We start from the raw sequence: 26,784 nt of genomic DNA, 5'->3' as shown, positions 1-26,784 counted from the left end.
AAGTCAATCTTATTTTATTGAGACACTATATTAGTTTATGTCTCAGACTTCATGTGCACTAAAATGCAAAAGAAAGTGACAAGAGGCTCTGGGGCTGAACTACCAGCTAAAGGAGTGATGAGCTATTGTACAATCATCAGCCAAGAGAATGACTCATATCAGATCAAGTTCTTGACTGTATCAAAAGAAGTACAGCTTGTATAGGGCCTGAGTGCATATGAATACACAAATCTGGTTAAATAGGAGATTACAGTAACACTGAGCATTTGGCTTTGGTTCTGGGTGTCTGGATTTATTCAAAGGTGTAGGAAACCAGGCATTCCCCGCATAGTGTCATCTGCTGTTGCTTCAGATTTGGCCCAGACTTGGAATATTCATGTTCAGTTATTATCTTGGCATTCTGCCAAAATTTTTCCTGTGTAACGTTAGTAACAGAAGGGAAATGATGATTTTGGCCAGTTTATATTTCAGCCAAACCTGAATGGAATTTCATGGGACATAGTCTCAGGGCTTTCCACCTGCTGAATTTCAAAGGCCTGATGAAAACAATAGAAGTACATGAGCTTCACAAAAAAGGCCACGAGAATTTTTTTATTGTGGAAATATGTGGCAACTTACATATTACTATTGCTAACATAATTAGTGTTGTATATTTTTGTGGTTGTGTCAAGCACCTCAAGCTCATAGGTATTTTTAAAATAAACATAAGCAGAGATAAATGACTCTGAACTCAGATTTTACTTTACTAATTTAACAATCTTATTACTAGCAATTAAATGGCAAAAGTCCAAACACAACTACTGTTATCATTCATTGATTAAAAACCAGTTTAGTATGTTGCATTTCAAACTAACCTGTCACTTGCATGTTATGTATTTCAACATGAGTGGCAGCACAATATTTTAAAAATAATTAAGAACACAGCACAAGTGATCTGTGTTAATGTTCTTGAATAAAATTACCAAAGCAAATGATTATAGATAAGCAAAAACACAATTTGAGGGAGTTGTCTTTTGTGAATAGTTAGTATCTTGATGTTAATCTCAGTCTGTGCAAATTACTCTCACAAATAGTGATGAAGTTAAAAGCAGTTCTAATGTCAGTATTCTAAATTTTAGCAGAAGCATATATTCATCTGGATGTGTGTGTTTATGTGTCTGTAAGTGTGTGTCATAGATATATAGGGTAGAGTGTTTCAGAGATTATCTGTAGCATGTCTCTGTCTAAATGTGGCTATAGTATAATATTTATTTATTTGTTTATTTATATTGCACTACTGTGCAAAATGTCCTCCATGCTTTCTAAACATAAAGGAGGACCATTCCCCACCCCAAAGGGCCTACAATGGAAATAGACAAAACAGCAAACAAAAGGTGAAGGGAAAAAATGCAGCCTACAGGCAAGTGGTTATGGTGATACATAGCAGACCTCTTGGAAGCCCCTGGACTTCCTTCTCTCCCTCCATTAAAATTATGTTTTAAGTAGTGACTTCGAGTGTTTATCTTTTTTGCAGTGAGGAAGGTGTTTGCTGGGCAGTAAAGAGAGAATGAGATTGATAGAAAAGATAGTAAGGAGGGTAGGAGAGAGAGGAGTTTAGTGGGAAGGTCAGACGTGATTGGAGAAGAGGTCATAGGCCAAAAAACTTCAAGTGGCAATGTCATTGATGAAGTCTGGAGGCCAAGTATTTGTCCCATGCTATTTTGGCAAGGCAGAAGCCTTTCATAGGTGACCTATGATGAGGACCACTTGGGCTTTCAGGTTCCTCTTCACCTTTTGGTCTCAGTGGTGGAAAGCATCTGCTTCAGATCTGCCCTTATGAAAAGAGTACTATGGTATTCCACAGTAATGGTTCAAAATACTGCAACTTACACTAGTGATACTACTGCAGTGACCTAAAGTTGTAATTGGGGTAGAAGAGTTCAGCATTTTTAAAGGTGTTAAGACTGGTCTTTACGTCTCTCTATTTCTCTTGGGATGTAATTTAAAGTCCTAACTGTGCAATTCTTCACTTCAGAATCTCTAATCTTTCACCCCCTTTCTCTCTGACTCACTGGACCATCACTGAAATTAGCAATGGCTACATTTCTTTTTCTTTGTTTCACTCTGCACTTCCCCTTGATTGTCTCACTCTTAAAACAAACTGCTAAAAATAGCAAATTCTAAAACCTCTTGTGAGATGTGTTTTTGATAGCCATAATTACGGGGCTAAAATAAGTGCTGCTAACAAAATGGTTAAACTGTCAAATGGCAAATTCTATTATAGCAAAACTGACTAGATAAATGCCCTTTTTCCTCAGAGTATTTTTAGTGTTCCTAGGAGAGAGTACTTACATGAATTTTCTTTGTGTTACTTTTATAATTCATGTGAGAAATAATATAAGGCATGGAGAAAATGGCCTTTATCTCATACTCAAATGCCTATCACATAGACATTGTAGAATATAGAGAATATTTTGAATAGAATTTCCCTTGAAAGGAAAAAGTGGTTTTGTTTTTTGTGCTTTTCAATCATATTTTCACAAGTGAAATTGCCAACTGGAAATGGATTTCACAAGCAAATCTGTGAAAAATTCCATGTCATCTCTGGTGCAGTCTCCACCAGTGATGGCAGCTTAGCCATTCTGTTTGTATGCTCCTTTCACCCCATTTTCACTAGCACTGGTTCCAGTTTTTTGTTATTTTCCCTCCAAAACACAGATATATTGTAGAAATGAAAAAGTTTGCAGAAAATGTCTATCTTCCTCTAAATGTTTGGGGCTTGTATCTAAATATTGAAATTCTGAAAACTGAAAAAAAAAATGGCTGAAATCCAAACTATTATGAGGAAAATTTCAATGAAACAAAGATAATTTTTTGAGGAAAAATGTTGACAAAACCAAAAAAGTTTCATTTTAGTCAAAATTCTTTTCCGGGGAAAAAAATCAACCAACTCTAATTTCCATGCATATTTCTATGCTGCTCTTCCAATGTCTCCCTCAATTTAAATGCCTCTTTAGACTCCCTTTGCCATGATGTCCACAAACACTAATTGGAGTCAAATGCCTTCTTCGCTCTAGCTGTTTTAAAAAAGGACAGTTATAAAATGGGAAGACAAGCATAGTCCTAATTTAACACCTGCTTATACTTCTCTCAGGCTGTTGAGTACTGGATAATTTCCTGAGTTTCTTTGACTGGTTTGGTTCAAATGGATATATTGAGTTTAGGTTTTGTCTGCAAACTGAAGAGCCTGATAGACGTTTCAATACAGGGCAAATGCAGGGAAAACATGGTGTATAAAACTTCTCTCTACGTTTTCACTAATGAAATCCCACACGTGCCTCCCACTCCCTGTGAAAATGATGACTATGCAGGGGAAAGTAGATGTGCAGAGAGAGGTACGAGAGGGCACTCTGCATTCGAGGGAAATTGGATTAGTCACCTCATCAATGACAGTGGTGAAATTCAGGCTGAAACAGATAAAAGCATAACGAGAATAAAGAAAAGCAGGGTTCTATAGTATGCTGAAGGAAGAAATGCTCTCAGTAGGTGGACCACTTCAAATAAGTAGGAGAGAGAGTTTGAACTCTAAAGATAAAATGAGCAATTAAAAGTATTCTCATCTGAAAAGAACTCAGTAAATAACATAAAATAGATGCTACCAAAAAGCCATGAGGGCATTTGGGAATTGAAATGCAAGGACAGTAGGTCAAATAAATACGTGATCAAAATCAGTTACAATGGAACATAAATGTCCATGAGTTGTGCCTTTGCTTTAAAGTACAGATCTTAGGCTGTACTCATCCATTCCATGAAAATCCTGGTTCAGAAGGTAGAGAATGTACTTGTTTTACTTGCAATGGTTAGAAAAATCTTATCATGGATTGATATTCAGCATGTCTACTGTGTAGAATGACCAAGAGCACTGTGACAAACTGCCTGAAGGCCATATTTTTAGGGAATGGCACAAAAATGATTGATGTGGTGATAGTACTCTGATTTAGCTATGCTGAGGGGACACCATTTGCAAGGGAATAAAGCAGGGCAAAACTTCTGTCATTTCCTTTTTGAGTATGTGTGTCCAACTGGCGAGGGTGGGTGGGGGGGGGGGCGGATCACAACATATCGTCATAGCTTCATAGAGTCCAAGGCCAGAAGGGACCATTGTGATCAATCTTCTTGTACCAAATATTTTCCAGGTGCCTACATTTTCACAAATGTGTCATTATCCTGAAAACTGAAGCTGAATTCTAATGACATTTCAAAGCTTTAGGACATTTTGGCTTAGTGTGAAAATTCCACAGAACTATACATGTAAAAAGAATTTCCCCCCATTGTCTATATACTAGCTAATTTATATGTGCAGTATGACATCTTACATGTGTTAGCTCTAAAAACAACTCCTTCTATGCAATGCATTATATGCATCATATATATAATGAAATGATTTATTGGCTAAAACTTGACTCATTGTACAGCACTTAGGACTCTGGGCCAGATTCTCAACTGGTGTAAATCCATGGAGCTATGCCGATTTACACTAGCTGAAGATCTGGCCCTTTACTGTTTACCTAGAGCTAATCAATTTATTGTTAACTAGAGTTTCATAAAGCTTAACATCCTTAACGCAACGTGGTTCAGTGCCCTTTTCCTTTAGCTTTGATTTGTGTTAATTCCCACCTGCTAGGTTTCACTTTCAGTGTCAGGTTAGAATGAACACAAACACTTGGTATGAAACTCAGTTAAAACTATTGCGTTTAACCCAATTTAGGGCTGGCCCCAGGACAGCCATGATTTCAACGTAAACCATTAGTCTTTCAAAAACATTTTGCGTTTGTAAGAAAAAACAGTGAGGAAGAATTGTCTTGTGGTTAGGGCACAAGACTGAGAATTAGTAAATCTGGGTTCTGTTTCCTGTGCTGCCACAGATTTTCTGTCCTGTGTGACCTTAGGCAAGTCATTGAATCTTTCTGGCCTAAAGGACTATGTTATTTTGAAATGGCATGATATGAGATGTTGTTATTAGATAAGTGTTGTTAACCAAAATTGTATGATGGGGCATGTTGTTGGCTGAAGACCAAAATAACATATACTGTTGAAACACAGAGACACGGGGTGCATCAATCAGCAAAAAAAATCCCTGTGGCAATGAGTCTCAGAGGCTTAATCTACAGACTTTGGCTTGCACGGTCCACAACACCACTAAAAACAGAAATGTAGACATCCCACTTGGGCTGGAGCTCAGGCTGTGAAGCCTGGGGAGAGGGGTGGATTTCAGCACTTGAGCTCCAGTCCAAGGAGGAACATCTACATGGCTATCTCAGAGCGATAGTGATAGCCCATGTCCGTAGCTCTGATACTCACTGTCTTGAGTGTTTTTCTGAAGGGCAGACATACCCCCAGAGGCTTGGATTTCTGGAATGAAGCTCCGCCCAGACTACTTGTTCAGAACTTTAGGGGGATTGACTTTGAATGAGTTGGCATCTGGCTGCAGAGGAGAGAGGGAGTAAGATCACAGAGGGAGTTAGGGAGCTAGACTGTGCTCAGGAAGGGAAGCACAGCTGGGCTCTTATAAAACTAGAGTTTCCATCTGGGAACGAGAAGTAGAAGGGTTACTGGACACTACTGTTTGGTTTACTCTGGTTAAATAAAAGTTTAGTGGTTTTTGAGACCCAGAAGTTGGCAGTGTAGTTGATCAGTGGTTCTCTCGCCCCCCAAGAGATCTGCAGAGCCCTTGAAATAGAATGAACAGCAGCCAAGATCATCTGATATTCACAGAAAAGCACCCAGAGAGGGAGATTAGAGGGGGAAAAGGGCTGTGCTAATGCCCCAGAGGGCTGGTATTAAATTGGTGTGCCCAGGAAGGGCAGGTCATTACAACGGTAAAATAGAGATAATAGGTAAAAGTTTTCAAAAATGCCTAAGTGTTTTAGGACCCCAACTCCCATTTTCAAAAGTGACTTTTGTTTAATTGAAGAAATTAGTTTTTTAAAGGTATTTAGGTGCCTAAATAGTGGGCATTAGTAGGAACATTGCTAGCAGATTGAGGGAAGTGATTATTCCCCTCTATTCGACATTGGTGAGGCCACATCTGGAGTACTGCATCCAGTTTTGGGCCCCCCCCACTACAGAAAGCATGTGGACAAATTGGAGAGAGTCCAGCGGAGGGCAACAGAAATGATCAGGGGACTGGGGCACATAACTTACGAGGAGAGGTTGAGGGAACTGGGATTGTTTAGTCTGCAGAAGAGAAGAATGAGGGGGGATTTGATAGCAGCCTTCAACTACTTGAAGGGGGGTTCCAAAGAAGATGGAGCTTGGCTGTTCTCAGTGGTGGCAGATGATACGACAAGGAGCAATGGTCTCAAGTTGCAGTGGGGGAGGTCTAGGATGGATATTAAGAAAAACTATTTCACTAGGAGGGCGGTGAAGCACTGGAATGGGTTACCTAGGGAGATGGTGGAATCTCCATCCTTAGAGGTTTTTAAGGCCCGGTTTGACAAAGCCCTGGCTGGGATGATTTAGTTGGTGTTGGTCCTGCTTTGATCAGGGAGTTGGACTAGATAACCTCCTGAGGTCTCTTCCAACCCTAATCTTCTAGGATTCTATGATTCTAAGGAAGCAAATAGGCACGATCATGAGAGTTAGGCACCTAGGTGCTTTTAAAAATCTTCTGAGGTACATATCTGTAGTCACGTAAATATCTTACAAGTTTGGCTGTCAGTGACTAAGTCATTTTTTAAAATGGGACTTAGGTGTGCCCTATGTTTCCCTGTACCCCTGCCTTTTGTGTGGGCACTCTAGCGCCCCGCCCCCTATTGGTGATTTGCCTCCAGCCCTTCTGATGTGGGGGCTGGCAGTTAACAGGCATTAGGCATGCGCTGAGCATACCTCCTGGATTGGGCCTCACTGGTGAGACAGGTGTTCCCCCATCTAGTTTGACAGTTCTGCTTTGTGACTTCCAAGGCTTCAGTTTGAGCTAAGGCTCCAAGCAAGTTCTTAGATGTGGGGACACATCAGTGCTTAGGTAGCTTGCACCAGCCTTAGGTGCCGAGGGTACTTAGAATCCTACCTGATTAGGTGGTAGCTTTGAACATGTCAGTGGTCACTAAATGGTGGGATTAGACACCTAAAGATGCATATGGGACCTAGGAATCTTTAAGGATCTGGGCCTAGGCTTCTATATCAGTTAGGCATTTTTGAATACTTACCTGGCTCACAAGAGTTTTCTGAGGATATATCTATTATTGTTTGTGAGAAGTTGAGATACTATGCCATAGAGATGAATGCAAGCAAATAAACCAAAATGAACTTTGAAAAGAGATGAGTTTCATGTAGCTTCGGGTTTTATAATGAAAGATTCTCATTGCTTCTTTTATTAAAGGGAACATCCAGGAGTGATGATTAAGTACCTCATTGTTTGTCTTCAGCACTCTGCAAACAATTTTTTTAATAATACAGAAGTGATTTTAGTCCATAGATCTCACAGCACTTGTGTAAAGTTTGGTATAATTATCTCTGCTCTTCAAATGGGGCAGTGAAGCCAAGACAGGTGTAGTGACTTGGTCAAGGGCACATAGGAAGTCAGTGGCAGAGTTGATAATAAAACCTGACCTCCAGACTCATTTCCTTTATGCTGTACCACACAGCTCTAGTCCACAATCAGCTTGATATGATATTAAGAAGACTTACTATGGTTTGGGAAACTTTCTTCAAAACTTCCCCAGGACCTAAGGATCATCACAAACTTTACCACATTCCACTCCAAGAGCCAGGCCCATTACATTGACCTTGTCTTCGCTAATATAAACAAATAACAAAAGGTATATTTAGTTAATAAAACAAACAAACAAACAAAGAAAACCCCTCCAAAATCAAGCAAAGAAACAAAGTTATCAAAACAAGACACACCAGTACACATACTTCGCCCTCTGGGGAGAAGATGAGAGACATATGACAGCTGTGTGTCATGTTCATTACTGCCCTACTGGAAGGCTCGCCGATACTATGGTGAACTGTGAAGTATAAAAGCTTATGCAGAACAGAATAGAAAACAAAACTGAAGAACACATATAGACCACTCTCTCAATTACAATATCACATACAATTTACACACTGTCAGATTATGTTCTGGAAAGTCTGAGGGTTAAGTTGGCCAAAAAATAAAACCACCTACTAATTAGATGATGCCAAGTCATGATAGATAAGATCATTTGTCAGGCAAGTAAGAGTTCAGTGTCTCTCATTGGAAATGACTACATTTCCTCTGGCCTAGAGCTAAATATTCTCAGTTGTAAATACACAAATGTTTACAGGAGAGAAAGATACAGAAAAAGCTCTCTTTTCATCTCTAATACGTACAGCATAAAGCATAACAAATCTAATTATCAACAGCATTTAGAGTTAATGTGTCAGATTCTGACCTCAGTCACAACAATGTAAATTTGGCATACCTTCAGTGGATTGACTCCAGTGTAAATTCATAATCAGTCCCATAACGTTATTGTCAATGAATTAACTTAAGGGCTAATGAGGACATTATAGAAATTTACCCCCACCCTCTTTAGTTTTTTCTTGGCAGTGCACCTACTGGTGTAAATTTCTCTGTGAGCTGCATGAAAGCAAGTAATTGTCAATTGCTATTGGGTACAAGTCTTTAAAGTGGGAAGTTACTAGAGTATAAAAAAAAGTTGCATTCCATATTTTGTCTTTGTATTGATAAGCAGCTGATCTAGTCTTAGGAATCAGTTCTTGTGACTTCATTTTTATAGGTTTTACTATTAATCTACAAAGTAATTTTCTAGACTGAGTCAGGACAACCTTTATTAGATGGAGAATATGCTGCTATCTGGAGGGAAAGTCAATGTAGATGTCTGTAGAGGTAATCAAATGCTATAAACAAGGAACTTTCCAAGACTATATAAGAAAGGCAAGGTGAGAGAGGCAATGTCTTTTACTGGACCAAGTTCTACTGGTGGAAGAGACAAGTTTTTGAGCTGCATGGAGCTCTTCTTCAGGGCTATTAGAGAATACTATATAGTAATTCAACAAAGGGGTAAAGGATTACATAGAAGTATTTGTGTTATGATTTTATAACACGTTTATATGTTACTAGTGAATTTTCCCAAACAGTAATAGTTTGCCCCACTCCCCATTTTTAAGAAAATCCAACTGCAAATAGTATAACAATACACATAGGGTCAATGTGTAAAAAGAAATCATACCTACAAAAATAGCATAGAATGATCCACAAATGACTTAGGATCTTCCTACCTGAGAGACTCTCTGGGACATGCTGCTGGTGCTGAAACCAGTTGTGTGTGTGTGGGGGGGGGGAGGGGCACTCAAGCTGGACCCTGATTTGTAGAAAAGTGAGGTGGGGCTACTGGCAGAGGGTAATCTGTGAGGCCCAGCATCATCATCAAACGTGTAGCCTATTGAGGACCATTGTGCCAGCCAAAGTGACCACAGTTAATGGTGTTGCACTAAGCGTCTTATAGTGAAGTTCCCCCATGCGTCTCAATCCTGTGAATCCTCAAGTCTCTGGGGCAACCCTTCACTTGACGCCAGGTCGAGTCAGGACATATACCCCTTCCTGCATCAATGGAGACTTTGAGAGCCTGGTGTGCTGGTGTGTATTTGTCCATTCTGGAGACGTGGCTGAAGAGCAGGCAACACTGCTTTTGAATATAATGAATGTTTGGAGGAAGGTCAGTTCTCTGAGAGATTATGACATTTTGCACAAAGTCAAACTGCTTTATGCTCAGGACTTGGCACTGACAGAGCATATGGAATGCCTCTAGCTGCTGCAGGTCTGCCTGCAAAACGATCCTGTTTCTGACCCATATAGCAATTCAGATCATAGATAGGTTTGATAGATCCTGAACCAGATGGTTTTGCATCCACAAGTGAGATAGGGACTTCATGCAGATGGCAGTGAGACCAATTTGTTGAAGAATGTCTGGTTTGGTGCATCCATTTAATTTCTACGTGCAACCTAGGTAGGTGAACTCATCAACACTCTCCATGATATTCCACCTGACCTGCACCAGGGGTTCTGGTGGCCCAGCTTCAAGCTTTTGTGCCTTTGTCTTCTGCCCTGAGATGTTCCACATCATTCTTTAGCATGTTCTTTCCCTTCTTCCCCTCACAGTTCAAAAGAGCTTGAATCTGTTGATCATTTGAACATCTTCAAAACCCACCTGTTTGATTAGGCATTGATGGAGGAGTAAGGCAGCTGTGGGTGGTATTTCTAACTGGTGAAACAGTGTGGTGGGGAGTGGCAATTTTAAGTATATTGATCCGCTGATTAGCAGTTAGATGAGGTATTGTTGGGTTGGGGAGGAAGATGTGTTGCAACTTTACACTATTTTTGCTTTGTCATTCCAATGACATTGTGTTTTCCATTCTATATCAGGAGTGCCTTTTGATGTAGAGTGGGGTTCTGTTCATTTGATTTGTTTTTTAAGACAGAAATCCAATTAAATAAACTAAGAACTCATCCTTTTTACATAGTTATGCCACTAACAAATGCACACATATATTGTTGTGTATGTACATATAATGCCAGGCATTATAATAAGCAGTTCTACAACATAATGAACTCATTTACAAAGACTACAAATTAGGCTCAGCATATTGATTCAAAAATATTTTCTTTATGGTTATACTGTTTATAACCAATGTCTATAAAACAATTGAACATAAATAGCACTTTATATTTTCAAAATGCTTCACAAAATGTTAACACAGTATACAGAATTTACCAATGTCATATCAGTAAAAGCAAATAAGCAGTTTTTCAGAGTTATACACAAATAAATAACCACACAATCAATACCAGTGTCAGAAATAATTTACACTAATGGCATCTTACAGACATACCCATTGTGTGTCCTCTGGTTGTTCGGAAGCAGAAGTAAATACGTATCAATTAAAAAATAATGCAAATATGAGATGAAGACACTAGGTGGGGAAAATGCTGTCCCCAGCACACAGGCTGGATAACTGGACTTTATTTTTGGGAAGATTCACAGAGGGCGTGACAGAAAAAAATTCTCTCTCCCAAGGGATAGAGTTTCAGTGTAGCCACTTCACAACTGGTACTGCAGTCTCCTCAGCCATGGTTGCTGTGTGAGACAATGTTTGGAGGAGCCCTGTGGTAATCATTGTACCCTGACCTTACATGCCTCCCCATTCTTTCATACAGATGAAGATCTCACTAATCTCAATGGGCTTCACCAGTTATGCTGAGTACAGCAACCTCCACGACCCAAGTGGAAGCTGAACCTGTCACTGAATAAACAGCTTCATCCACGGGATTCTTTCTCACCTATTCAGGGCAACACACGCTATGGCATCACTCAGAGGGGAATCACTAGATTAAAAGAACTGGTTTATGTAAATGGAAATGAATGACCTTCACGTAATTATAGCAAGTTGAAAAGCAAGAGCATGTATTTTTGAGTTCAATAGTATCACACATAGTCACTTAATTAAATAGCAGAAATGATTTAACAGACTAATACACTAATGCAGATTCAATTGCCACAACATATTAATAATAATGACGGTATAACAGAGATTCACTAACAATGATAAGCGTATCTATTAGGGAATTCAATAATTGGAGTGTAAGCAGGGAAGAACAATATAGCATATTTTCATGTGGGACAAAGGGGCAAAATAATGTGGTATTAAGTTATAACAAAACCTATTTGTGTCAAAGTGGAATAGGATTTATACAAGAACAAAAGCAACTGTATAACAGTAAAGGCATAGTGGTTAGTAACTAAGCACTGCAGTGGACCTTCCTGTGGTAAAACACACAGGAAGGAAATGGATTGTCCAGGCCATAAGTTTCCTCTTTACAGTCCCCTCATAGCACAGGGGTTTGTGGGCCTGGATGAAGCAGATTATGTAGCCCTCTTTTCATGTAGAAGCAGAAGATGAGCAAGGAAATGTGGATCCAAGACTTCTACACTAGTTTGAAAGTCCTCTCCCCTCCAGGAATCATACTGCCATTGGTTTTATCCCCTGACCAGGCTGTAGAGTGGAAGGCAGAGAAGAGAGCTTACCACTACATGGTGCTCATTTTAAAAGCAGTATTGGCAACTATTGAGATGTTATCATGAATGTTGCAATATTTGGTGTTTTTCATAAAGTCCCAGCTCCTGAAGTCATGTGATTTTGTAAGAATATGAATTTTTATTGTTTCATTATATTTTATTTTTAAAGTAATTTTTCAGCCCTAAAACATGGTGAAGGAGAAAAGCTTGAAAATGTTAACTCTATATTCTCAAAAACATCAGCAAATAAAAAGAACCCATTCTTGTTGTTCCTGTTGTTTTTATTTATTTAAATCTCATTAATCTCATGATATTTCTAGGCCAGGCCTATAAGTTCTGAATGCTTCGGGTCAGCAATACAAAGAAGCCTGGAGGATCTTGTTATGAGACCCTGCCATGGACAACAGCTGCTCTCAAACTCCAACCTAATATCCATGGCACCCTAAGAACATTGAGTTAGCATGGAGGGCCCAAGCACTCCCCTGTAATTTCCTGAGGTTACTTCCTCCATTTTCTGACAAAGACTTCAAAAAAACTAAAGAAGAAAGATTGCCTCCAGGACTCCATCTCAGGTGTTGCATTGAGCAGACTGCATGTAGCAACAGGATATTGTAGCTTAGTGTGAGTTTTATTGATCAAATCTGCACTATTCAGATAGTCAACAAAACTCCAACTAAGTTATATGTCCTTCTTCCATTCAGATCTCCACACTTTCTTTAATGCAGCCCCCTTACACCTGGCTCTCCCCAGCAATCCCAATCTAACATGATTCTGTTCTCAATATATAGATAAGGGTCTGGCTCTGACTCATGGTTGGCTTCATGCACACACAAACCAACAAGCAATGATTTTGGTAGCAATTGGGAGTCAGTGTTCCAGATAGTTGTTTAAAAATGCCCAGCTCCCCAAATAGATTTCCCCTCCAATCTTCGCATGATCATCTGTGTCTGAATTTTACTTCATGTGTCCAAATTAAACTGTTAGTTCTTGAGGACTACCAAGAAATTGAAGGGGAAAAAATAGCTTTCTTGAGTCCACAAACATAGTGACTGAGTTAGCCAGCATTTGCTAACAACCCTTCTTTTACAGATGTACTGAGAGATGCAAACATAAGGAATTCAAAGAAATGCTTGTGTTAATTTCTGCTTTACAAAAAACATGCAACTCCAAACACAACTGAATATGTGTTAAATGAAAAGGAAGTAGCAAATCAGTAACAACTAAGGAAATTTTATTTTCAAGCTTCTGCCAAAAATGGAGGGTTTTTGTTTTTGTGTGTGTTTAATGACACACTGAAAAGTAGTAGATATTGTCCTTTTAGTTTTGGAAAGTGATATTGGGTTGGGGGGGGGCATATCCATAGCTGGTGTCAGTGAGCATAGCTCTATTGTCTATGAGAATTGACTGTTGAAGATTTGGTCCACAATTTCCATTACTACGTAAGCTAATCACTTTTAACATTTCAAGAAAAAAAAATGTTTTCAATTATCTGAGATTGATACATTTGAAAATCAACTCCTGAGAGTGCACATTAACTCATTTTTTCTTACTATCTATCATCACAGTTGTTGTTTATTATTTATATTACCAGGTCAACTAAAAATTGAAAGACCTAACTGGTGAGGTGGCTGCAGCCTTATCTTTAGAGGAGTTTACACATAAATAAAGTGAATCAAGTCCTTTAGATCAGAGAAAAATCCAAGATGGTACAGTAAACTGGAAAAGGTGACTTCATAGTCTTTCCATCGTTCTGTGCTTATAGGAAATTAGAACAAATTTACATTTGAAAACAGTGGTTGGGTCTGATTTATTCACTCTTGTTACCTACACATTTTCATATTACCTTCTCAGATTTGATTTTTTAACATTCATTTTTCCACTTTAAGCAAGAGAAAAATGCTCAAAAATATTTTAAATCCTTAATCAACTACAATTCTCAGCTTCTTGGCAGAGATAATGAAGTGCAATTGAATTTTCTTTGAACCTGCTACATACCAAAATGAAAACACTAAATTATTTCTAAAGTACCAAAAGAATGTTATTTTCTAGAGTTAAGCCTCATAGGCAAAGATAAAATTACTTGATTTAAAATAGAAAAATACCATACAAGAATTGACTAGATAGAATATATCTAACAAAGTAACTCATTGAAGAGATTATGAAATAACAATTATTTAAAGCACTAGGTGGTAGAATTTTCAGGCTATACATTTGGAGTTATACACTGCCCACATATAGTAATCTCCAGCTGACCAGATACCTCAAGTAATGACTTCTGTGCCTTCTAGTACACATCACTTAACATTAAAAACTGTATATAAAATCTTCCTGACAGGTAAATCAATGCAACCTAAAACCTGAAAGTGAATTGACCCTCAAAGAAGCATCTGTGCTCTAACATCTTTTGCACCATATGTTTGTGCACTACAGGGAATCCACAATAGAGTTCATGGTTTTCTTGGAAATGAACTGTGAGCAAAGATTGTTCACAATACTGATTGTAATATTGTTACATGATTTTAAAGGATTTCTCATTCCTTGTGTTTAACAGGTCAGTTTGATGGGCTATAGTGTGTTTAGGAGAAGTGAAGACACCATATTTCATTGTCCTACTTGTCAATTTTTTTTTTAAATTTAAAAAGCAACATTGAAATAAACCTCTGCAATTTCAAAATGGAATGTATGGGATTTTCAAAAGCGTTCAGCATCAGTCAAACTCTCCTCCTGTTGAAGATAATGGTAAAACTCCCATTGAATTCCCTGGAAGATGAGATAGGTCAGCGCTGAGTGGTTTTGAAAACCCTAACCAATAAGCCTCTGTTGAAATGGATTGTCAATAAAACATCATTCTTGTTGATCAGTCGACTTGTATGTCCCTTGTCACAATAGTATCTGAACCTGGGCTAGGGTGTGCCTTGGGGAAGGAAGCCAGTAACATGCTTGATTTCCTGTGTTTTGTGCCCCTGTAGTAATAATACACCACGGTTCTTATAAAGAGACAGAGGGAAACAAACAGCATGTTAGCATTAGCTATCACTCCTAAAAGTAGGAGTGTGGGCCAAATTTTGTGCAAACCAGATTAGAGTGTTATTGAGAGCAAAATGTTCCCTGTATTTAATAATGGCTCATTCTCTGTGTAAAACTACTTTAGACATTGTACGGGGAGATTTTGGCAAACCAGTAAAGTGCCTGAAACTAGTATTGCTTATTGCCAAAAGCAGCCAAGTCAGCAGGCCATAAAGTGTCCATCCAGCAGGCTTAACCAAGGGGGGGAGGGGGAGGTTGGTGCCACAGAAAGGGCAGCTTGAGCCCGTATCCTTCCTGATAAGAATTGTGTTGAAGTTGCTGATAAATGCATTTTAGAAGAGCAGGATGTGCCCTCAGGAATGTGTCTAACAGGGTCTCAAGGCTGCAAACTCTGGGGGAAAAAAACACACCTGGTTAATCAATAATCAGAAGAAAACCTCTTGCTTGACCATTGGAGCTGTTTGCTTAACAAGTTTTCTTTAAGGGAGATGTCATTGTGTTACTAGTATATAAAATAAGGGGGAAAAGTTTGAGGTAGGGGGACTTCCTCGGACTGGACTCTCCCTCTGGATACATCTTGTGTTCCCCACCGGCAGCTGCTGTGCCACTCGAGAGCCACTCGAGAGTAATTATCGAGAGTTGGGGGTGTTTTACTAACCTGTTGCGGACGTGTGTAAGTGCTTGAGACTAAGTAAAGTTTAGCTTTAAGTGAAAGCACTCGTGTGTTGTCCTGTTTGTGCCACCCATCTATTGGTCTGATGGCCGTGTCTCCCCTGATTTATTTCCTGACACCACCTTGCACAGAGTAAAAGTTACCAAGAGCTTTGGGTTGAAAGAACCCTGGGTAACAGCATTACATGGAAAACCTGTGTGATAGGTACTTCCTTTGAGTGATTTCTGCAAAGCTGGCAGTCACCAACCCATTTACATTAACAGCCTTAAAGGTACAATTTGTAAGGAATGGTTATTTTTAACTCCTATCTGCTATGCACCACAGAGAGGATTTCTTCTACCAGCTGGTGCTTCTACTGCTCTACCGCTTTGTGGACAACAGTATTTTTCTGGTCAATGGAAAAAAGACTTAGACTTGTTTATGTTTGAAAGCATATGCTGCTGTTCACTGAAGGACAGACTGTGGCTAGCACTAGCGTGGGAGCCTTCTTCCTCTCTTGTATTGCCCACCTCAAGGCCAGCCACAATAGCAATCTTTGCACTGCAGGGAAAGATCCCTCTGGGTATTCTTGAAGAGGAGGAGGAAGGTGCATTGCCTCATCTCTCCCACTCTACACCAGCCTTTGTTGCACGCTCCAAGCATTGGGAAAAGTGGCTGCACCATCTTAAGAAATACCTCCAAATTACAGGCACCTCAACTGGTGTCAAAATCTAGGTTGAAATCCCATCATACAACAAAAGATGGAGAGAAAGGCCCTCCTTTAAATTTCACAGCTAGTTCTTCTGAGAAGGATGTCCCATCACCAACTAACCCACTTTCTGTTGCTTTGAACTCATTTTCAGAAATACAGTTCTCATTATCAGTGTTTCCCCAGGTTATGAGAACCTCCATCTCTTCAGAGAGAAGCCTGAGCATCAGAACTTTGACTCCTCAGTGGCCCTCCAAGTGTCATATGTTCAGATATGCCGCTACATTTCTGGACTGGACTTGTCCATCTCCACACTCCATTGTTAGAAAAAGCAAAGATGTCACTTGTCTTAATATATGGTCTGTTGTTCCATTCCTAAAGGTGGTGTTATGGTAAAAATAAAACTATAAGAGACTGTGAGCGATGCCTGGGATGTAATGTATTCAATATTCATCATGCTACAACCTAAAAGAATATTGCGGCATTTTACGTCAGGGAATTTCTCTCCCGACTTATACAGTTACAAAATCCAGCCACAGAAGACACAACTACATCTCCCATTGAATTTGGTCCAATAAGTCAAAGTATATTTTAAAATATGGATCCACTCACTCTTTTAAAAGTGAGAGTAAGGTATGGCCAGTCTTCAATATATATAATATGTGTGATTAATTTTGGATGTTTAGGCGCATCCCAACTCACAATCTCCTTTGTTCTTTCTTTTTACACCCTGACAAAGTGAGTCCATGTTTCAGCAGGGAACAGGCCAGCTGCAGAAGCAGTAACTATCTTAGAAAGGGACTGCAATTTCTTCTTTGAAGACCAGCAGCTGCAAGAAACCTGGAAGGGGAGAGCTCATGTCCCTGAGTCTTGGGGGCAGGTAAGGGTGAAGGGATCTTGGTGGGGAGGGGAGAGCAAAAAAGCAGCATTTTTAAATCCAGAAAAAAGTAGATGGCAACAGAGGTGCTGAATTTCTGAGTTCCCTGGGGGGTACTTGACCCTACTTCTCCCCAAGCCCCGCCTCTACTCCACTGCTTCCCCAACCCTCACTCTTGCCACACCTCTTCCCACCCCATTCCACTTCCTTCCCTGCCTCTTCCTGCCCCTGCTCCTCCTCCTCCCCCCCCCCAGCACCTCCTGCACACTACTAAACTGCTGATCATGGTGGGCGGGAGGCGCTGGGGGGAGGGGGAGGAGCTGATCCTCAGGGCTCCCCGTGGGTGATGAGCACCCACTACTTTTTTTTCTGTGGGTGTTCCAGCCTCGGAGCACCTACGGAATCGGCACCTATGGGTGGCAACCTGAGAGGCAAAGGTAACCCTCCCCACCACACACTTATTCCCAAATGGCAGTAAACTCAAGGGGGAGTTTGGGAATGAAATAGCTGACTGGCTACTGTGAAAACCAGACTAGAGCATACTTTTCCCCTCTCCTTTCACTGCTCAACAGGCAGCCCCTGGCAGGTCTGTTTCTATTTCCCGTCTAACATCATTTTGATCTGCTTTTGGGAGGGAGTGAAGAACACCTGGGACTTCTGTGTCCCCTCCCTCAAGACCCGGTCTCAGAGTAGGGTTATTTCCCCTGCCCCCAGCCTAATGTGGGGGGGAGAAAAGGGATGGGAGAGTCACAGAGCTGCTTTCAATATTTTTTCTTTTATATTAATCATATTGTTGTATTGCAATGGTGCCCAACAGCCCCAGCTGGGATTGGGGCCCCAACGTATTAGGCACACACACACACACACACACACACACACACACACACACACACACACACACACACACACAGAATTTCTACTTCACTGAGCTTAGAAGCTAAAGAGAAAAGACAGATAAAAGGTGGGAACGGAGAAGTATTATTGTCCCTATTTATAAATGGAGAACTGAAGCACCAGGAGATTAAGTGACTTGTCCAAGATCACATGGAAAGTCTGTGGCAGAGCTGGGAACTGAACCTGATTCTGAGCCTCGGCATAGTGCCTAAACCACAAGCTCATCCTTCCTCTCATTTCTGAGATTATTTGCCATTATCCTTGCAGAATAAGGGCTGGAAATGACAGAGCAGATAGGGTAAAGACAGAGAGATGGTGAGAAGAAAGAATGCTTCTCCTTCACAAATAGAATGTCCACTTCTCTATTATGATCAGATTTTTAACATTCTGTCCAAGTCCTTATTCCTGGAGTTGGATTTTCTCCCTCAACATATTAATACCAAGTGACATTTGCATTTCAACAGGAATGGGACGAGACAGCCACTAGGCATCCTTATAACAAATATACAGAATTTAAAATAATGATCGCTGAGTTTATCTTCACCATCCTCCTTGCCTCCGGTGCTACGCTGAGATCTGATTATCTCATTGAAATAGCAATGGATTATTAAAGAAGAAGAAGAAGAAGAAGAAAAGAAAAGCCCAATGTGTTCCTTCACTGTGTCACTGTGCATGCATACATTATTGTTATTATTTTATTGCTGTACACTGTGGCAAAAAAACCCTTGTTGAGCCACAAAAAAATATTCTGTGGAAAATGAGAGATGGAAGGAACATTTGTTGCTGCATGTAAAATCTGAGGTTCTCAGGAATATATATATATTTGTCTTGCATGCAGTTAATTTAATTAAGATATTCTTTGTAGACTTATGGGTTCCAATACTTAACTCCCCTTATACCAACCAGTTCCACACCGGTGTGACTCCATACTTTTAAGAATTCAAAGAAGTTTTGTCCTTTAACAGTGGGATTGATTATGGCCACTATGTAGATTTCAGGCCAGATCCTCAGCTAGTATAATTTAGTTGGATGATTTAGTTGGTGTTGGTCCTGCTTTGAGCAGGGGATTGGACTAGGTGACCTCCTGAGGTCTCTTCCAACCCTAATATTCTATGATTCTATGATTCTATAAATCCGCGTAACGCCATTGAAGTCAATGAAGCTATGCCAATTTATATAGCTGAGAATATGAACATTCATATACTTGGTCAAATTGGTTCTACTCTCATTTAAGTCAATGGTAATTTTGCCATTCATATAAATTGCAGCAGGATCAAGCCAAGAGCACTGTATTATATACCTGATTTACTAATAACATGATTATGTGAGACCTTTTTGAATGCTATCTTTCTTGGACATAATTTTTCTATTGTTGTCAAGTCTTTCATCTATATTTTAATAGTCTTCACAAAACTGAATATTCCAGTGTGACAGTACACTTTTTGAATCCCTTAACTCAAAAATGTCTGACATACTGAGCTCCTTTTAAAAGACAATGTTTGTAGAAGAATATGAAAATAAGTTTACATAATTACAAAATCATGCAGACCTTTTAAACATAAATATTGATAAAGACTAGGAAATGGAACAGTTAGAACATAAATCAGTCATACAGAATAATAAACATCTTGGAGTAGTAATAAAATGAGTATATCCACTGATGCAGATTGAGAACTGAGTGTATAATGATGTTGTGATGTCTGTGTGAGTTGCCAGGCAACCTGAATCAATAGCTTTGATAGGTGTGAAATGTCCCCATTCATCTCCAAGGGATGAAGATTCTGAAGCCTAATGATGATGGTTTAAATGTCAGCACAGTTAACTACTTCACTGTTGACAAAAGAAGGCAAGGAAGAAGAGGGACAATGCTATAATAAAAATCTGTAAATCTTGTGTGAGTGGCATCTCAAGTAGGTGGGTCTTATGTGACCCAGGGACTTCTTGATGCCAACTGGCATAGGGCATAGAGGGTGCATAGGACTTTACTGGGATTCCCTAGGTTGGATATAAGCATAATAATTCACTAAAAGGTGGCATGTGAACAGGGGCAGCTCTATGTTTTTTGCCACCCCAAGAACGGCAGTCAGGCAGGCTTCGGTGGCATGCATGCGGGCGGTCCGTGGTCACGCGGATTCGGTGGCGTTTTTGCGGGTGGTCTGCCGGTCCCGTGGCTTCGGCGTACTTGCCGCCGAATTGCTGCCGAAACCGCAGGACTGGCCGCCGGCGGACCTACCGCAGGCATGCCGCTGAAGCCCGCCTGACTGCCGCCCTCACAGCGACCGACACGCCGCCTCCTGCGGCTTGCCGGCCTAGGCATGCATTTACTGCGCTGGTGCCTGGAGCCGCCCCTGCATGTGAAGCCTCTATCGAGAGGAAGTAGCCCACTTTTCATGATAATATTGCTAAATGTGAGGATGGATTTAAGGAATTATGTGTCTATACTGAAAATTAAGTTCTTCAGGCAGGTAACTAGGAGGTGACGTGTATGACACATGCTTTTTTCAGGCTGTGAGTAAGAGACATTTATCCCTCTGTCTGGCCAATGTGTATGGTGTGCTTATTTGAATACTGAGCCTGATGCTGATTAAGAGATTGAAAAATCTACAAGAAAGGAGTATACAGGGGAAAACAATCAGCAGGGGGTGTCCTGCTTATGTAGAAGGACAATGCACTGTTCTGGTATGTCTGGGGGTGCAAAGAGACACCCCGGATCTTTCAATAAGGAAGCATGCTGACAGTGTGACTTGTTTCATGAATAGAAGATCACAACCAAGCTTGGCTGAAAAATGTTAGAAGGGCTTTGGGCGAGCATTGCCGTATAAGACACGACAGTATCTAGTTAAGTAAGTCTAGGTTCTAGAATGTGTGCTATGGTTTTATTTTATATGTAGCGATTTTTTTCCAATACCTCGACTTCCTATCGCTTGAATCTCTATACTTTGTTTAAAAGACTTTTACTTGTTTTCACTAGAAACATACTGAAGTGCTATGTGTAAAGCAGAATGCCAATCTGAGGAGAAACTGATAAACCGAGTGTCCTGTTTCTTTGGAACCAGAGAAACTGTGAATGAGGGTCTAGAAGAACAGGGGCTGGACACTCCAGGGAGTCATTTGGTGGGCTCAGGAGTTGGAGTGTGCCTATCGCTGATCTAGAGAGAGAGAGAGAGAGAGCAGGCCTAGCGTGGAATGCCTGTGTTGCCTGTGACTAGTGGAGTTTGGGGAGCTGACCCCTGGAAGGCACAGCCAAAACTTCTTCATGCTAAGGGCAGGTGTAGCACAATGCCTCATAACCCTGGGTATGCCTGGGAACAGTCACAGCTTGATTTGTGGGTGGAGCTTTGGAGAGGATCCGTTCATATTTGGACAGTATTTGGTCCTGCCATGCGGGCAGGGGACTGGACTCGATGACCTCTCGAGGTCCCTTCCAGTCCTAGAATCTATGGATCTATGAATCTATATTTTTGCCCCCTAATCTGATTCCTGACTGGAACTGAGCTTCCAGAGTTCATGAGAGAGAGGGAAGGCAGTGTTTACACAGCATATATTGAGTGTCTTCATGCATTCTAGCATGTTTTGAATATGGGGGTAGGCTGAGGACAAGGGCGGGGATGATGGATCTGTGAGCATGCAGGCCATGCAATAGGTGGAGGACTTGGTCCAGAATTAAAGCCGAGATAATAACAGAATGTAATTATTTTAATTGTTTGTTTCCTCGGCAACCTAGATTCCAGTGTATCAGTCTTTTAAAATGCTTAATATGTGGCTATTTGTCATTGACACAGCTGCTGTTAATCATTCATTTAATGGCAAGATCTTTATTACTGAAATACTAAAATTCTAGATTATACCTAGAGTCTATTAGATCAAATATGACCTGGTTTCATTTTAATTTTATTTTAAAATGCTACCTCAGGCTGCATTCTACATTATCTTGTGTTCATTCTTCAGGTCAAATACAGCTGCTGATTCATGCATGGTATAATTAATTTAAGCATCATTTGAGGTTGCTATAATTAATATAATTACATCATAAATATATGACAAATAGACCAATTGCTTTCAAACCTTTAAAAGTCAATGCAAATTTAGGGGTTGACTTTGTTGGGAGAAGGATTGGGAGCTTAACATAGACAATCCAAATAAACAGCAGAAAAGAAGAGGCAAATTGTTTGGTTAATGGACTATAAACATCAGAAATAGGCATGCTAATTTTCACATTTGGAGATGCACATTGAGTGAAAACTTCAGTTAGCAGACAATCCTCTGAAAATTGGAAGATAGTCACACATTTCTCATGATATATAACTTTCTATTTTTCCTTTTTGAATGCCACAGCTTAGAAGTATGTTGATGCCCAATATCTTGCTTTCTTGTAGCCCTTCAAACATGTCTTTTTTTTTTTCCTGGGGTTCAAAGTCAGCAGCGTGTATTGCTTAACAATAAAGGCTCTCCTAAAGAAAAGCTGCTTACTCACTGGTTCATGAGAATAAGTACTGTTAGTTTTAGTAATTGCCTCTCTTTTAAAGAAAGGAATTATGATGCTGACATATTTATCAATCACAAACAGTAATAATGGAACATTTTACCTGTGTTGCATCTCAGGAGTGGCAGCAGAATGACTAGTTTCCATAGCAACATCATCTCCACTTTCCAAGGTCAAAAATCCCTCCCATCCAATCAGCAGAGAATAAAATATATCTTCCTGGAACTGTCTTTATAGTCTGGAAAAAAAAGGGTAAAAGATGTTGAATCGTTAAAATGTAAATATAAACCAAATACCCAGAGCCAGGATTTCCCTTGTGGGGTTGCCATTTCCAGCTGCACTGTTGGACAGCCTGCCTCTAAATGGGGCATAACTAGTGCAGGGAAGCTCACTGCAGTGTAAAGGTGATTCTCAGATGCCATAGACCTGAAATATAGGCTTCTTGTAATGCCATGCCTCCTCCCAGCTGTAGTAGGAAGAAGGGTATGGCCAGAGGAAAGGGGTCATGGCTGGGATTCCCCAATGGCTTCCCCCATGGCTGGGATTCCTTAACAGCAGTTTCCATCCCTTGAGGCCATTTGCTGCTGCTATATGTTAGAGCAGACCTCAGACACAGAAGCACGAGCCTCATGTTTATGCATGTATGGTCTCACTTATATAGCAATAGGTTCTATCAACAGGTCCCTACAGATTCTTTCTACCACTTAATAGCTGAAAATCAGCCCTGGGAAACAGCCCATGTAAGTCCTACGTGTACCTTATGTTCCATTAATCTCTCAAAATGTCACTCTAGAGAAGGGGGTTCTCAAACTGGGGATCAGGACCCCTCAGGGGATCGCGAGGCTATTACATAGGGGGTTGTGAGCTGTCAACCTCCAACCCAAACCCCACTTTGCCTCCAGCATTTAGAATGGTGTTAAATATATACAAGAGTGTTTTGTAAGGGGGGTCGCACTCAGAAGTTTGCTGTGTGAAAGGGGTCACCAGTACAAAAGTTTGAGAACCACTGCTCTAGAGGGACTTAAATCGGGCATAGGCCTTTCATGGACCCTTGGCACAGGAATGAATTTCCCCAGCTAAGAAGTCGGTAGAATCTTTATGGATCTCTTCAGAGAGCCACTAGCTGGATGGGGAACAGTGCATGTGCATAAATAGGCTAATCACACCCCCAAATGCTGCCTACACTCTAATGCTCCTAGATGGTTCTTGTCTTGGAATTGGCTGGAATACAAATGGACTTCCTACAACTCATGCAACTTCTGTTCTCATGCACGTATACACAAAAGCCAGAATTTGGCCCATATTCCAAATGCATATGGCCCCGTTGTCCCACTGCAATAAGTAAATGTCCCACTGAAATTAGGAGCTTTTCAGGGTGAGAATCCAGTGTATGTTCTTTAATATAAAAGATTTTATTTTATAAGGGGGATGGATAAAAGTTAATAAGTCAGATAAGAATTCTGAAAACAAGTGTTCATATTTGTGTGGGTTTTCAAATTACAGATTACTAGACTCTTTAATTCTTCACTTACTCATACTAACAATAGGATTCATAGAAGCTCAGTTCTGTGATCTTCTTTAAACACCTTAAATCAGTTGTATTAGTCATCAAAAAAACAAAACAAAAAACCCCACAAACCTTGACAAATGTTGTAGTATGCCACATTATTCCACATGCTAAATACACTCCAGGGAAGGAAATGCCACAAATACCACCTTAATGTTAATTTTACTGGCAAATGGTGATTGGCCAGTTTTAATGAGGACCTTCTTGGTTACCTCCCTTAAATTTTTATTAGTATATTTGAAAATGCAACTATAAAAGAAATAACATCTGCTAAGCCTGGTCTACACTGTGGGGGGGTTGTTACGCAACTTCAGCTACGTGAATAACTGAAGTTGACGTACTTAGATCTACTCACTGCAGTGAGTTGACTGCTGATGCTCTCTTGTAGACTCTACCTCTGCCTCTTGCCCTGGTGGAGTAACGGAGATGATGGAGAGCGCTGGATCATATCTAGACCCCCGCTGGATTGATCGCTGCCCGCCAATCCAGCGGGTAGTACAGACATACCCTTCATAACTAAAGACGGGACTTATGGGAAAAAAATATCTATACATTCCATGTGGGGTTTTGCTGGGGGACTGTGAGCATCTCACCCAAGCTATGAGCAAACCCAGAGTTCCCCCTACACTTGAATGAATCCAGGACCCATCAGAGAACCCTCCATAATGCCCTAGGAGCTGGGGACATGGTGCTGAAAGGCAGTGGCTCTTCCATCTTCACCATGGGGCAGAGGAGATGCATTGGCAGATCTCGGGGAATGAACAGGGAATGAACATGAATTGTAACTTTCACAATTAAGGTAAAAGCAATATAATATCATACTATAACAATCTTTTTTTTTTTGAAGGGTTATTCTTCAGAAATAAAACATGTTTCCCCAAGGGTTTAAATAACAATTTGCTCTAATTTCCTCTGACATTTCAGTCATTGTATGATGAATTAAATCAAGAAAAAAGGATCAGTTTGGCCTTTACTCCCAAAAGGCAAATTAGTAATTTATTGTTGGGAATCAGTTCATTAAAAAGTCAAAACCGGAAAGCACTCGATAAAGTGGGTCTATCAAATTAGAAAATCATTCTGGACCTTTTAAGTGCTGAAAATTGTCCAGTGACAAATTAGATTTATGGTCCACATTTAGGTCCCAATTCTCCTTTCCTTTGTATCATTTTACAGCAGTGTGGATCCATTTATTTCAATGGAGTTAATTTACACTAATGTAAGCAAGAAGTAAGATTTAAGAGAATGAGAGATGCTGGGTGCTCGACACTTTTGAAAATCACCCAACTTATTCAAGTGCCTAAAAATGGACTTAGGAATCTAACTTTCAAAGCCTGGCCTTAATGGATTGCAGGTGCATTGTCATAATAGACAAACAATCTGATTCTGCACAGTTTCTGCATTAGGTGTTGTTTGCAGGAGCGCCGCCAGCTTTTCTGCCGCCCTAGGCGGCGGAAGGTCCCACCCCGAAATGCCACCCCCCACAGAGGCGGCAGAAGGTCCCGCCGCCGAAATACCACCGCGGTCACCGACCCCCAAATTGTAGCATTTTAGGCGACCGCCTAGGTCACCTAATGGGTTGCGTTGGCCCTGGTTGTTTGCACCTGCACAAAGTGGTTGTAAAATGCTACCAAATCAGAATTCACAGTATACGTACCCTACTAATAGCACCTATCTTCCAAATGATTTCACCTAAAATGTATCTCAAAAGGTGAATTTTTAGACAGTTAGGAATATGTGAAAACAAGGGATTATCAAGGATCTAGAAGTGGGTAAGAATATCTTGCCCAATCTGAAACTACAGCGGTAATTTTGTATAGGTATGTCCTAAACCTTAAGGATTAGGCCTGGACCATTGTGCAGGTGTGCATTGGGTGGGGGAGGGAATAAAGGACATAGCCTGTGTCAGGGCTTAGCAGAATTGCAGTCCCTCTGCTTACTGGGAGTATAGTGACTGCTCTTTCCCATCTCCCCTGAGGATGTACAACACACTGAAGAGGGGTGGGGAGGGGTGGAAAATGAGTTGTATCTCAGCTTCACCTTCAGACACGTCAGACAGGAGTTCAGTGGCCAACTTGGGGAGAGTATGTCGCACACATGCTTTCTTAAAGGTTTCTTCAACCGCCAATGTATCAGGGAGCTGGAAGCATTGTATCTCTTCAAATGACATTGGTGCCCCCACCCTCATCTGAGGCGATGCAGCTCCATACTACCCCAACAACAGGGCTGTGTCTGATGCACAGTTGAGACTTGCTTTACTATTTTTAGCTTTCAGAGAGTGGCAGTTAAATATTAATCTATGAGTATATAAATGGCTTGTGGTTTCTGGAAAAAAGAAACCTAGTACAGGTAGTCAGGTTGTTCTGCTGAAGCATGTAATAATGCCCATTTAAACTGCATCTAAACATGAGTCTCTTGTAACACAGATGCACATGCTGCTGCCAATAGCAAGAATACATATCCAGTAATCATGGTATTCATATAAACTAAAGATATTTATCAATCTTCTGATTTGTAACTGCTGTCCCACTTCT

At 40.5% G+C, this 26,784-nt stretch overlaps 1 protein-coding gene across 6 annotated transcripts in view; it reads right to left on the bottom strand.

The window, feature by feature from the left end:
• The window catches only part of CNTN6 (contactin 6), a 221,507-nt gene that overhangs the window by 153,399 nt on the left and 41,324 nt on the right, over positions 1 to 26,784 (bottom strand). For 5 of the 6 annotated variants that reach the window (XR_010589022.1, XM_005288540.5, XM_008168082.4 and 2 more), the window contains exon 2: positions 22,790 to 22,924. Coding sequence is in view for 4 of the 6 variants with exons in the window: in XM_005288540.5 (XP_005288597.1) it covers positions 22,790 to 22,844 (55 nt within the window). In the remaining 2 variants the exon portion in view is untranslated. Of the gene's footprint in view, positions 1 to 22,789; positions 22,925 to 26,784 lie in introns of those variants that run through there. The other variant, XM_008168083.3, reaches the window with a different exon arrangement.

This window comes from Chrysemys picta, chromosome 7, assembly GCF_011386835.1.
Source record: "Chrysemys picta bellii isolate R12L10 chromosome 7, ASM1138683v2, whole genome shotgun sequence".
Lineage (NCBI taxonomy): Eukaryota > Metazoa > Chordata > Testudines > Emydidae > Chrysemys > Chrysemys picta.
The sequence above is the reverse complement of the archived record's forward strand: the minus strand, read 5'-3'. Positions and strand labels throughout refer to the sequence as shown.